Source organism: Scophthalmus maximus, chromosome 2 (genome assembly GCF_022379125.1).
Source record: "Scophthalmus maximus strain ysfricsl-2021 chromosome 2, ASM2237912v1, whole genome shotgun sequence".
NCBI classification, from domain to species: Eukaryota; Metazoa; Chordata; class Actinopteri; order Pleuronectiformes; family Scophthalmidae; genus Scophthalmus; species Scophthalmus maximus.
In genome coordinates, this window is record NC_061516.1 from 12,334,746 (window position 1) to 12,348,206 (window position 13,461).

A 13,461-nucleotide genomic window follows, 5' to 3' on the forward strand; every position below is an offset into this window, starting at 1 on the left:
TTCACCCTCCACCGACCAATAACAAGCGGGCGGAGCCGTCGGGGCCCTGAGTGCACAGAGGTAGACACGGAGGGAGCCGGAGGAGTGTGAGAGGCAAATGGTGGAAGCAGATTGCTGATAGATTTTTTTTTCTCTCTCTCTTCTACCTCTGAAGTGCCTTAGCAACAGCCCCTGATCAGCCGAAACCCTATTGGTCACCGCTCCAACCCCATGTGTGTATTTGGACCAATCAGCAGGCTTTGGTGCAGAACTAAGTGGGGAAAAGCTTCGCGTGTATCATCTGCTAAATACCGCCCCCTGGTGGCGTAGGGAAGGAAGAGGAACTGCCCAATGTGTGTGTGTTAAATCACGTGGATTTAAGAATAAGTTTACATTGATAAACTCTATTTTAAAGACACAACAAAATAAAACAAATAAGACATGCAAGTGTTTAACAGGTAACTAATGTCCTAATGGAAGACGGCTTTGACAAACACTCAAACTTTGGGAGTGACCAAAAAAAAAGAAAAAGGAGAAAAGAAGAAAAGGTATGACAGGAAAAGCGAAACAGACCAGCCAAAAAAACTGAAGACAACTTGATACACTACTTGATTGCTGGGAATCACAGATCTGTATTGTATGTTTATTTAAAAACTGAAATACATCAATTTGTATATTAGGAAATGTACACTATTTATATTATTGGTTAATCGATACTTTTGATCAATGGATAAAAAACATGAGTGTGTGTTTTTTAAAAGCCCAACATGACAATGGACGTGTTTGTTACACTTTACATGCTATATTTTTTTTATGCATTTATTGTCAGGGACCATGAAATGGGGAAGAAGCAACAACCAAGCCTACACTGACACCTAGTGAGCAACATGTATTACTGCACAACGTCATACTGGATTCTGTGAATGTGCAGAATATGAAGTAGACCTGTCAGGAATAATAGAATGTAAAGGTAGAGAATAATGTGGGCTGAAAAAAATACAGTAGAGCACGGCAAATATTTTTAAGTATGTACTGTATTAAATTGCCATACTGTTTTATTTCATATTTCAAAATCACAAGACACTGCGTGGTTGCCATTACCTGAATCAGCTTTAATTTGTCATTAAATCTCTCAACAGCTTGGCACATTGGTCCAGTTCAGTCTGACTGAACTTTGACTTAACGCATTTCCAAGTCAGTCTGAGAAACACCAGAGTTATAAAGAGATGATTATGATTATGTTTGTAAAGGACTGTGTGTGTACAACTCACAGATTTACTGCCTGTCTTTAATCCACCCTGAGAAACAAACAGACAGACGGATGTGCAGAAGGGCAGGTGGGTGCAGAGATTCAAATATCAACATTGTCGCCAAAAATAATTTTTCAGTCATATAATTTTTGGCCCAGAAGCAGTTTCTAACATATCTAAAAATCTTAAAACATAAAAAAGTGCAATAGACAATAACGATTTGCAGGAAACAGAAATTTGTTCCATGATCAGTCGTTGCATTTTCTCACTGAACACATTAAAAAACAAAAGCTCAGATGGAGCAGCAGAGGGCGACTGAACTGGGCCTGCGCTCGGCCGGAGTTTCCAAATTTTAATTGGTCAAAATGCTGACAGCTGAAAAATGTCTTGTTCGCATAACCGCATCATCAGGCCCCAGCAGCATAAGTTATGACTGTCATAACTCATGATTAGATCAGAGAGGCGAGCCGGTCCCTGGATGAATAACAACGCTCAGTCACTCAAATTGACTTATTAGGGCAGTGAAAGATTGTTGCTCCAGCTAATCTGACAAACAGTTCCCATTTGCATGAGAGTGAAGTGAACAGAGGGCAGCGAGAGGACGGCGCCAGAAACTCCTTTACATGTTTCACCACTTTGAGGTCAGCGGCTCCTGATCGTTCTCTGTCAGAGGTCAGGTGAGCTCAAGTTACTGTACCGCCATCCACCCCACCAATCCTCTTCCTACTTGATTTAATCATCTCATATTTTTGGATTCATGTAGGTTTATTTCAACACTATGGATCCATTGTAGACGACTATTGCAGCTATTCAACCATAATTAACACCTAAATCTTTCAACTACTCTCCTCACTTGCACAGGAAACCTCTGGTACAGCTGAACTAATATGTCGATATATATATATATAAAAAAAGAATGACATGAGTAGCTACACAGGAGCAGACGGTTCCTCTGGGATCCGAGTAACCTCTTGTTTCTGGAATCAGGGACTCTGAAGAGAGTCTCCGTGATGAGATCACGGACACTGCAATGTCAAACTAGTTGAGGTTAATGTGTTTTTAAAAAAGAAAGCTCCAAATAAAGCATAAAGCTGTCATAAAGGACAAAGAAAAAAAAGAAAAAAACTTAGGGACGGCATCCGGATGGATTAATTGCTCGGCACACAGTGAGCTGCCAAAATAGGTCAAGAACCCATTTCGGCAGAACTCAGTCGTTTGCTCTGAAACACTGCTACCTCACTTCTTGATTTTCTATAAAGTGCTTGTACTGGATCGTTTCCTCCCTTTGGCGTCTTCATATTCATCATTATCTTCACAGTTGCTTCACGGGCGATGGTTCTTTTATGAGCTTGTGTCTCATGAAATAAAACACTTTTCCAATGTGATCCTTTCTTTTCCTTATCCTACTCTAAATAAACTCCATCTGTACAAAACCTTATAAAAACCTTTTTAATTATCTCTGCTCGTATAAGGTTATTTTATTATATTTCAGATGTAACCATTGTCTCCGATGTAACTTAATGGCAAGGCACATGAGTGCACTCTGTGTCACTATAATAAACCTTGATGCTTTATCTCTCTTTTGCCCTTTGGCTTATCCACCATTCATAGTGAGTGTAGCACATAGTAGACTGAACCACACTGGACACTGAAGGTCTATGGTCCGTCGCTGAGACAGTTTTGCATTTTATCCTCGCGTACGTCGGTTTGCACATATCTGTGTTCATCACACAGCAGAATTTGGGAAGGTACACGAGAGTGGATTGCAATTATAATTTTTTAAAAAAAGAAAAAAAAAGTGATGTCTTCCCCTGAAGCAGAAATTCACTATGTTTACGTCAGTTGAGTAAAAAGATCAAGGTCAAAAGGGTTGTTTTTTCTTTTCTGGCAGGCAGCTTGGGGCTTTACAATTTGTGCCAAATGGAGGCTTCACTAGGAAGCCATTTTTAGGAATAAGGTATTAGGAACTCTGATTAATACTTTTTACGATTTCCTTGTGGTTAGTAGAAGAAGAGTATGCAGAATACTAACCTAGGAAAAAATAAATTCAGAGACCGTATCAGAACTTGTCCCGGGGCAGTCAGTGATGTCGTATCGTCTTGTCTGACCATTTAATAGAACCATTAGTGTGATGATGTCGGCCTCATCACTAAGGTCAACCCACAACCTCATTAACAAGTCCCAGGGGCGAATCTGTCGATGTACTTAAAATCATTTCTTTAAAAACTGTGTGTTACAGGGAGTAATGCACTGACCCTGCACGCCCACACCCACGCGCGTCACGAGGCCTGTCTTTCGGTCACACTCGACTTTGCTTTGCATATCTGCTCTGCGACATTTAAATCCTAACTGCAAACACCTTCTGTCACAGTAGGACACGCCGACGAGACGTCGCTCACCGTGAACATGTCGGGCGCCATCGCCTCCGCTCTCCTGACCGCCTGCCTTTTGCCCCTGATGTCGTCGACGGTCGTCCAGGACTTCAATCACGTCGAGCGGTGCAAGGACTCCCTGTACATGGGGACGCCGCCGCGGGGGATCAGCGACGCGAAACTGAAGAGGATCTGCCAACGGTACGCGGACAAGCCCCGCTTCGTGACCCTGTACGACCCCCAGAAGCGGATTCCCGTTTACTCGGCGTACACCTTCAAGAAGACGGAGGGGGACAGACGCGTGGACTACCCCTGGATGTTTGAGCCGCAGGTCTGAGGCTTGTCTGTAAAATTATACCTTGAGGCTGTTAAAATACAAAATGTTCGTTCATTCATTCTTCCATTTGACATCATTGTTTGATAACCACTCAAGTCAAACGTATCTTCCAAAGACGACTCGGCCGCAGCTTAAAACAGAAGGTTGCATTCCTTTTATCAGTCCCACAATGGGAACATGTTGAGTGGATAGTACAGATGAAACATAAAGAAATATATAATCAGGCAATGGGTCCACCCTAGAAGTGAGGGCGGCCGTGGCTCAGGGTGCTGAGGCGGTCGGCCACTAACCTAAAGGTCAAAGGTTTGACCCCATGTCCATGTGTCCTTGAATCGCCTCTTCCAACAGTGCATGAATGAAAAGCGTGCCAAATAGAAGCCCTGTAGGAATTTGTGTGCGTGTGACTTGTGACTTTGGGTGGGCTGTAAGACTGGGATAAGTCCATTGACAAAGGCCGGGGGGGACGACATCCCTCCCTGGTGTGTCCCACCGCCCGGTGACCTCTCTCTCCCCCGTGTCTCCTCAGCTGGCAGAAGTCGACGGCAACGGCAACATGCTGCCCTTCCCCACCGGCTACCTGCACATGAAGTTCGAGGACAGCCAGGCGGTGCTGGACGACTACTCCGACGTGGTGCTGTACGAGCGCGGCCACCTCAACCCGGACCAGCACCAGTCGACGCCGCACGACCGCGCCGCCACCTACACGCTGACCAACGTGGTGCCGGAGATGCGCGAGTTCAACATCGGGCCGTGGCGCGAGTTCGAGGAGCGCATCCGCGTGCGCCTCAACAACTTCTGCCGCGGCACGGCCTACGTGGTCACCGGCGTGACCACCAGGGGCAACACCATCCGCCGCAACAACCAGGACCGCGTGGCCATCCCGGAGGACGTGTGGTCCGCCTACTGCTGCACGGACTACGACCGCAACGCGCCGCACGACGTGCGCATCCGCTTCCCGTCGCACGCGGCGCTGGGCAAGAACGCGAAGGAGGGCAACAGCGTGCACGAGATGTCGGTGCAGGAGCTCGAGATCTTCCTGAAGAACAACATGGACGTGGACCAGAACCTGCAGCTCTTCTACGACAACTGCATCTCCCCGTCGCCGCTGCCCCTGTACCTGCAGCACACCATCTGAGACGCTCCCTGGATGAGGCGTTTGAGAAAGTTGTCATTTTCAGTGAATGTGCCCGCACCGCAGTTCTTCTATTGAAAACGTTGTTGGAGTTCTTTAAATAAAAATAATTAAATAAAAAAAGAAAGAAGAAGTGTTTGATGATGCTGAACAAGCCAGACTTCCCATTAGAGGTGATGATTAGTTATGATGCAAATGTGTGGCAGGTTTCTATGCAAATTGGCTCACTTAATAAAATATCCCCGCTTGCTGGCCTGCATTGTGTTTGTGTTACTTACAGTGTGAAGAGTGAGTGGAGCATATGCAAACATATAAAATACTGAACTTGTGTTGAACACTAATTTCTCTTACGCTTAACTCTTGTAGTGACAAAGATAAAGAAACACAAATGAGGTGAGGGAAGAAGGAATCCTCTTCGCTAAACCCCAGGTTGAGGGTGAACTTAGAAATGGGCCAGTTTCTTCAAAACCTTGAGCATACGTGAGTCTGGATGTCTGGTCAGTTGTAAAATTGCATGGATTTGACTTTTACGGCTGTCTCAAATTTGAATGAAGTGTTTTAAATGATTCTTATCTACTTATTCATGTTGAATGCATTTCTTTATATTGAACTTCCAAGAAAACCGACAAGATTTGGTTGAAAGTCCTCACAAACTTATCATTAAAAAGAAAGGGATAGTGAATAAAATTTGGGTATCCGTTGTAAAAAATGACAAATGGTTAACTATTACCTCTGTGCATGCCATATCATAAGGCTTATTTGAAATAACAAATCATTAAAAGCTCGACTTTGGTTTCATGTGTTTCTGAAGATTATCATATTTTAGGATTTTGAGAAACACAAACACATTTTTTAAGATGTTTTCTTAAATGGGGCAGTACCTGCCATCCTCCCAAACTGACCGTAAGGGTCAACCGGCCCAGAGGCGGTCGTCTTCTGCTGCAGCAGGTTGACCTTTCTCCTGTACATCACAGTCGCCACACTGCCATCTAGTGAGGGAAGAACGGTATCCTACAGGAAAACCAAGCGAGTGTTGAAGTGCACAAGAAAAATGCAGAGACATTACGACGTGCATCTGTCATCGGCACAACAGTGAAGCACTGTGGATGCGCTGAAGGATCCATGCAGTGCACATCGACCGAAAGAATTATTCGACTGGGGACTAATGGACTGCTGCTTACTGCTGCAGGAGACAGATATTCAAAACCCTAAAGTATGAATTTGGTATTGCAGATGTAAAGAACTATAGAAGTATCACAATCATGGCTGCTTAATAAACGTAACGTGTCCTTAAGGATATTCTTTTATGTTAATCCCCCGCCAAAAAAGAAGCTCTCAACAATCCTTGTAACACAAGTGTAGGCAGGGGTTTGTAATCCGGAAAAAAGAATGATCAATATTTCAGAGGGTGAATCATTGTCCTGATGTGGCAGTCAGCCTCTTTTCCGTTTAAATCTCTCGCCTCACTATACACCACGTTTGCACGCCCAGACAATTTCTGGAACCCATTCAGTGTTTTCCTGTGTCACTGGCCGCCACACAACCCTGAAGCCGAATGCTTGTGCTCAACCATTAGAAAAGAGCTCCAAGGCCCAGGAGGAGCTTCAGCGGGAAGCCTGTTCCCCGGTTGCTGTGTGTTTCCCCTCACCGCTGCTGCCTGAACTTCACCTCATCACTAACGCTAACCACTCAACTTCATCTGTCGGCCGCACTTGTTTCCAAAGCGACTCCGGCTGTTAGCTGTTTTCTGAAGAGATCTCAGGTAAGATGTCCGACCGGTGACTCCTCCATGTTGTCTGTTTGTTCTCCACCGCTCCTCTACCAGCGGACCCTTCCTGCACTTTGCCTCCGTGTCCCAGAATATGTGCACAGCAGCACTGGCTGCTGATCAAATACTTCCGGGTCACGTCAAGGAAATTTGACAATCCGACCTCACACCTTGTCTTGACTTCCACGTTCCTCTTAACCGCCATCTCTCGATGGTTACAGAGCAGGTATCTGCTTTGTAACCATCAAATCCCGCATTGTTCTTGTGTGGAGGAGTGCTACCACACTTTTTGTGGTCTTGTGTGCATTACAAGTTTGAACAAGTCAATTAAGGCCGGATGGGTTAATGTAGTTCTCAAACTATTGCATATGCTGCAATTACTTGATAAAAAAGGAATAGAATATTATTAAGCTCATTTCTGACATCACCCTGCCTGCTCCATGGGTTGAATTGACTTCTTTTCACCTATATTCAATGTAAGTGGTCCAGTTGTGCCCAAACTTAACATACATACAATTGATTCTGCGGGAAAAAGACAAAAAAAGAACTGTTATTTCCACATCAAGGCCGGACGGCTGTACATTAGCAACCCCCCCCCCCCCCCCCCGGCAACAGAGCATCAGTCTGTCCCAGTGTATTTGCGGCGATGCTGATTTATTGTTTACTGCAGCTGAATAAACACAGATCAGAGGACAGTTTCCCTAATAAGACTGGTGCCGCCAAGTTATTTTAGGCTTTGAAATGAAAAATCCAAAGATCTTACAGAGTGGAAGTCCGTTGTCGGTGTTGCACTGGGGGAAACATAAATGCTGCACTGGATGCTGAAGAGCGACAACCTGAAAAACAAACATACAAACAAAAAAAACATACAAAACAGAATTGCGGCTATCCTCCCAGCTGTCCCAGACGAACAGCACAAACCATCTCCGGGTACTTTCAAAATTCAAATCTGTGGTCATGACAATGTGATAGTAGTTGACCACTGTATGTTTTCAAAGCAGCCTTACTTAGCCTGATGAGTCTTGTTTGTAGCTCTTGACATCCACGACAGTTGTTCCTATCTTAAAAAACCTGAACAACAACGACATATCATCAATCATCACTTTCCTTCAAACTATTCAATATTTTAGTACAGGTGAAGAAATGACTGATGTGGCTAAATTCGAACGGAGCCACTGACTAGTGTCCTCAGGACTTGGCGGAGACCAAACCAGAGCTGCAGCATTTAAGGTTAGATAGTCATGAACACAACTCAAACTGAAAATTGGATTTGCTCTGCTTCGCATATCTGCTTGTTTCCTAAATAGACAACTGCCTGCTATGAAAGACAGTCTATGAGTTGGCATAACAAACTCAAAAGACGCTCGTCTTGTTTGTTCTCAAGCCCCCAATAGGCCCAAAATATGTAAAACCACAAAACTGAAGAATAGTAACGGCGAATCGTTTGTTTAAGAATGTCTTTTAATGTTTTCCAGTTCAGATACACAACATACAGTGTGTAATAGCCTCTATTTGAAATAGAAATATTAACTTTAATTCTTTCAACCCCATCTGGTCATTAATGCTCTCTCACAGTATCTCGAGCTTCAAGCAGGTTACTGAATAAGACTAAATGAAACAGACAAACAGGTGCAAGCCATCGCTTTACCATTCCAGCATTTAATGTTGTAATAAGAAGATATCTGGATTCTTCTAATGCTTTTTTAAATTTTTTTTACCCCCAGTTTGTCCCTTGTTTCAAGCCAACAACACAACTGTAGTGTAAACGTGTAAACTTGGTGAGTGTGCTTCCATTTTCTGTTGGCTGTCCAAACCTTTGTTTCCAAAAAAAGAGAGAAAAAGAATAAAAGAAGTATTTGAAATGCTGTTGTTGGAAGCGTGGGCAACTCAAACTCACATCAAATAGCTGGGTCAATAATCCCGTAAACAGAATTTTCAGACAAAATTGCAAAAGATAAAGAGTCAACCACCATAATTAAGAGTCTGAAATAAGACCAAAACAGTACAAGGGATTTCACAACCTCCCGGTTCGCGTTATATTGTATGACAATGGTCAAGACGACGTGACACACGGACAATTGAAATCCAACAGCATCGCAGGTGAAATGTCTCGATTGGTGGTTAGTTTTGAGCACGTTCGACACATCATATGTCCCTTTTCTGCCTCGTTTCTGGAATCCTCCCCCTTTCCCCTCCCTTCGTCTGCTCTCTGCAGATCTTCTTCGGCTTTAAAAACCAACAAAAGGACTCGTTTCATTTAAAAGCTTCCGTCCCATGATGGATGGGGTAGTGCCGGGTGTGTACGGTATTGATTAGACAGCCATATATGCAGTAAGAGCATTTTGATATCACCACAATATGTAGGCTACCCTGAGCCAAAAGCATTCCCTTTTCTTCGTTATGTTGACCTGAACCATGCTGTGGTTTCTTAAAAAAAAAATTAAGTATTAATAGATGTATGCATGTGCCCACAACCTACTGGACTATACCCCTTGAGATCTAGGAAATAAACATACAAACATATACGCATGAGTGCTAAAATCATGTAAGTCATCTAAACTTGCACCTGTTGTCACAAAGAAAAAGATCCGGCCAATCACTCAAACCAAACGACAAACATAATATTTACAAATTCCAGTTTGTTCTCTTACACTTAAAAAAATGTACAGTTTGTTCCAGGTGTTGGGTTTTTTGATCTTTTTGTCCCGGCGGCTCGCTCCTGTCCAGTGTGAGGGATGGCAGTCTGGCTCCAGAGTGACGTTGTCCTAAGCAGACAGGATACAGAACATTACAAGGAGCGGGAGTCAGTCCCGCTCGCCTTGCTTTTGTGGTATATGGTGTGTGAGTAATGTCTGTCATTAATTTTCTTTTTTTAAAATCAGGTTTTTTAGAACGCACCCTCTGCGCATCGACAGATCGCACTGTAGCTGACGCTGCTATTTCCTCGTCACCCGTTGAATCACGGTTGGCGTTTGTCCAGTGTTGTTCTAAAGTCACCGGGGGGTTGTTGTTGTTGTTGTTGTTGTTGTTGTTGTTTTCTTTCTTCCCAGAATTGTTCAGAGTGTGACCCGTCTCTGTGTTCAATTGTGCGAAAGATGTGAAATGCGCATACAAGGCTTCCTCACCTTTTGACCGTCATAAATATATCTCATCCCTTCTCCCGCCTGGCCGAAGGGAGAATCGTAAAACAACAACGAAAGAGCAGACGAAAAGATAAGCGTCAGGCAGTCTTCAAACACTTGAAGCATGTGGTTTATGTCAGTCACTGACCAAAACCTTATTTAGACTATTCATGTAAAGTTTCTTTTTTTTTTTGTAACTTAAAAAAAAGTGCTATCTTCAGGTGAGATTGAGACGGTGACTGTGCAAACTCGACAGAGAAACAGAGCAGAACAAAAAGAATCGGGGGGGATAAAGGCTTTCATCAGTCTTTCTGGTAGTTTTGCAGCACAGCCTCGGTGTTAGGAAATGAAAAAAATAAAGAGGAAATATTTACTCTCTTTGTTATAATCATAGTTTTACACAATATTCATCTCTTAATACTTTTAATACCTTTTGAAGTGCCACAAAGTGCAGTTGATATTAAAATAGAAAATGAAAATGATTTTTCAAAATAAAAAAAAATCTAAACAAACTGATGAAGAACAAGGCAAATAATCCAAAACGGCAAACAAAGTCCTCTGTCCACACTCTTTAGGAAAAATAAAAACATCATGCAAATATCCCAGACAGCAACAAAGTTAATAAAATTCTATATTCTTCCTTTTTTTTTAAACGAGGATATATTGATTTGATCTGATTTCCCTTTTTAAGAAGAGACCAGCCACAGTGCAACATTGAGTGTCATTAAAAAAAGAAAAGAAACCTGTGTGGATCAAAAAGAAAGATGAGGGGGGTTGGCACTTTTTATGATGGTAATTCCTTTTGTAAGATACAGTCAGGACGGACCTCTCCAGGCGGTCCACTGGACGCCAGTGAAAGAGGAACTTTATCACAGTACTTGGCACCAAGAATGCTGGTAAAAACGAGATATCAGAATATCTTTTTTTTTTTTGTTCATTCATATCCTTACAATTTATTAATAATACATAATTTACATTTGTGTTTTTGTATAAAAGACTCCAAAAGGAAAAAAGAGTCTAGAAGTGATTGTGAGAAAGAGGAAAGAAGTGGAGATGGAAAATGGATTATGCCGATGGTTTTAATAAAAGGAGATACTAGGGGAGATACAGACAGAGAGACAGAGAGACGGAGAGAGAGAGAGAGAGAGAGTGAGTGAGGCGACGAAAAAGAGAGAAGCAGTTAAATGAGCTGAGATGGGGGATACAGACAGAGAGATAATGAGTGAGGACAAATAAAGTAATGGACATGATAAGAGCCTGTGTGGTGGAGATGCGGCGAGTTCTAATGGGCAGCCTGGATTCCAGGTTGCATCCCACAGACCGAGTATGATTCAGTTATTTCCTGTACCACCCGTCAATTGAAGCCCCAATCTGGAAATGTCTTTTTTTGAGAGCGTCACTTCTGAGTGTGTGGATTTTTGTTGTTTTTCAAATGAAAGTGAAAAACTCACCATGTTCTGTCAAATCGTGTTCTGCCTCGCTCTCCCCGGCCCCTGTCAATACATTTCACACTAAGTAAAATCCTCCAGAATCCGATCACAGAAACAGCTGCGGGACACGGCGCTCGGCACCGGGTGCCAAACGTCACTTCCAGATTGGGCCTTTAAAGCTGCAATTTGTAAGTTTCGAGAAAATCACCGCTTTATGACAGACAGCTTGCTGGAGCATATGTTGCCTCACGCGAAGCTGCTCGCTACTGTAATATCTTTTCGCTAAATGAACAAAAATGACTATTTGTATTCTATGTTAAACTTAGTTCTACACTGACAAGACTACACATGCGCAAAAAACAACCAAGCTGCACATAAGACGCCCGTCTGATTGTGATTAGCTCCATGTCCCGTTGAGAGAGAGAGAGAGCTGCGAGCGTTGAAGCTGCGTTTTTTTCGGTGGCTCATACTAAGCACCAGATATTGACGGGGTGTCCACGGGGCAAAACGGCATGTAGGAGCGTTTTTTAAATCAACTCCTTGATTTATGTTTTACATTTTAGAGGTATTTCACTGCTTAACATCTTACAAACTGCAGCTTTATTCGAGGGCTGAATGTGATAGGACAAAGATATAGTAAAGAAGAAGAGAGGGTTGGCGGCGAGAGTGAAGTTTGTATGGAACAGTTTGTGTGGTGTGTCTCTGTGAGCCCCAAGTGGGGTAGCAGAGGTTGTGCCTGGTCCTATACACGGGTGGTGGAGTGTTGGTGTGGCAGGGCATTGTTGCTGTGGCTGGGGACGGGTGTGGTGGAGGGGGCCGGGACAGGGGGATACGTGTTGAAGGGGTGGAGGGGCTGCATGCTGCTGATGGTGCTGGGGATCATGGTGATGGTATTGGCTGTCATCAGTGGCACGTCCTCCGGTGCTCGCCGCAGGGCCAGCGTGTAGTCGGGCGGGCACACGGGGGGCCGCAGGGGCTCGAGGTCACCATGGATGCCGCGGGACGGGAGGGGTGTGCCGTGCTCCAGCTCCACTCTCTGCTGCTTCATCTGCAGCGACATTAGCTCCTCCTCCTGGCTCAGCGCCAGGTCATTGTGCGGTGGGGACCCTACCACTCCCATGCCGACGCCCATGCCCATGCCCATGCCCATGCCCATGCCCATTGTCGTGCCTCGCTGCGGGGAGAGTCGGCGGTGGCGCCTCTGCATGAGTTCGTGGCGCTTATCCCGCTTGTAGTAGAGCGCCGCAAAAGCCAGCACGTTCAGGAAAAGAAGCGAGGCGCCCACAGCTACCGTCACACTCAGCTCGGTGGAGTAATCCCTGGTCTCACTGGGGAAGGGAGAAAAGCGGGGTCTCTCTGAACCGTAAGGCTCGGGATCAGGAGGATAGGTGGAGATTACAGGGTGTCGTGTGGAGCGGGCACCGGGGCTCTGGGGGCCCTTCCAGCGGTTGGGGCCTCCGGGCGGCAGGCGAGTCGTGAAGGAGCTGATGATTTCCTCGTGGAGGCTGTGGAGATGTGGCACCAGCTCCAGCCAGAAGGCCACCTTGTTGGCTCGGTAGTTGTCTCTGACGCGAGGCTTCAGGCCAATGTGCAAGTACTGCTTGTCTTTGGAGCTGAACTTGGTCCAGATGACCTCCTCGAAGCGGTTGGGCTTGGTGTGGATGAAGGTGGTGTCCTGAGGAACTGGTAGGTTGGGATCTCTGGAAGAGAGAAAGAGAGATGAGACTTTCTTTTTGTGTTCGGAACAATAAATCAATAAAGTTAGTAATTTAGTGTGTGTTTTTACGATAATCTAATGAACCACAACACTGTCTGAGGTGAGCAACTGAGCAGAGAATCTGCAGTGGAATGTAGAAGGAACAGGTGCATGTGGTGAATATCAGTATTTAACCCAGTGTGAACGCAGAGGTTTAGACCCACAACCTATTTGGAATTTCACAATTTTCTGTCTGCTCACAAACGATTGCATAGTCACTTAAAAACAAAACTCAATAGACATTTAATATCCATCCTCATCAGACATAAAAAAGTAAACCCCCCAAAAAACTCACCCAACAACTGACTTCACTAC

General features: G+C 44.4%; 2 protein-coding genes across 8 annotated transcripts in view; one reads left to right on the top strand and one right to left on the bottom strand.

Moving 5' to 3' along the window:
* The first annotated feature begins 3,542 nt into the window (after positions 1–3,542).
* Positions 3,543–5,319, top strand: LOC118301511 (endonuclease domain-containing 1 protein). The gene is made up of 2 exons (XM_035627098.2): positions 3,543–3,932; positions 4,465–5,319. The coding sequence occupies exons 1-2, from the start codon at positions 3,636–3,638 to the stop codon at positions 5,071–5,073; spliced, it is 906 nt and encodes a 301-aa protein (XP_035482991.1). The 5' UTR covers positions 3,543–3,635; the 3' UTR covers positions 5,074–5,319.
* A 2,961-nt stretch (positions 5,320–8,280) lies between these two features.
* Positions 8,281–13,461, bottom strand: part of nlgn2b (neuroligin 2b) — a 125,675-nt gene continuing 120,494 nt past the window's right edge. For all 7 annotated transcript variants that reach the window (XM_047336901.1, XM_047336902.1, XM_047336897.1 and 4 more), the window contains one exon: positions 8,281–13,090. In XM_047336901.1, coding sequence (XP_047192857.1) covers positions 12,133–13,090 — 958 coding nt within the window. In that variant the 3' untranslated portion in view covers positions 8,281–12,132. The remainder of the gene's footprint in view (positions 13,091–13,461) is intronic.

Excerpts from the sequence above, each read along its gene's own strand:
- LOC118301511 (XM_035627098.2), top strand. The coding sequence starts at position 3,636 with ATGTCGGGCGCCATCGCCTCCGCTCTCCTGACCGCCTGCCTTTTGCCC. Across the intron at positions 3,933-4,464 it reads CCTGGATGTTTGAGCCGCAG|CTGGCAGAAGTCGACGGCAA; the intron begins GTCTGAGGCTTG and ends GTGTCTCCTCAG.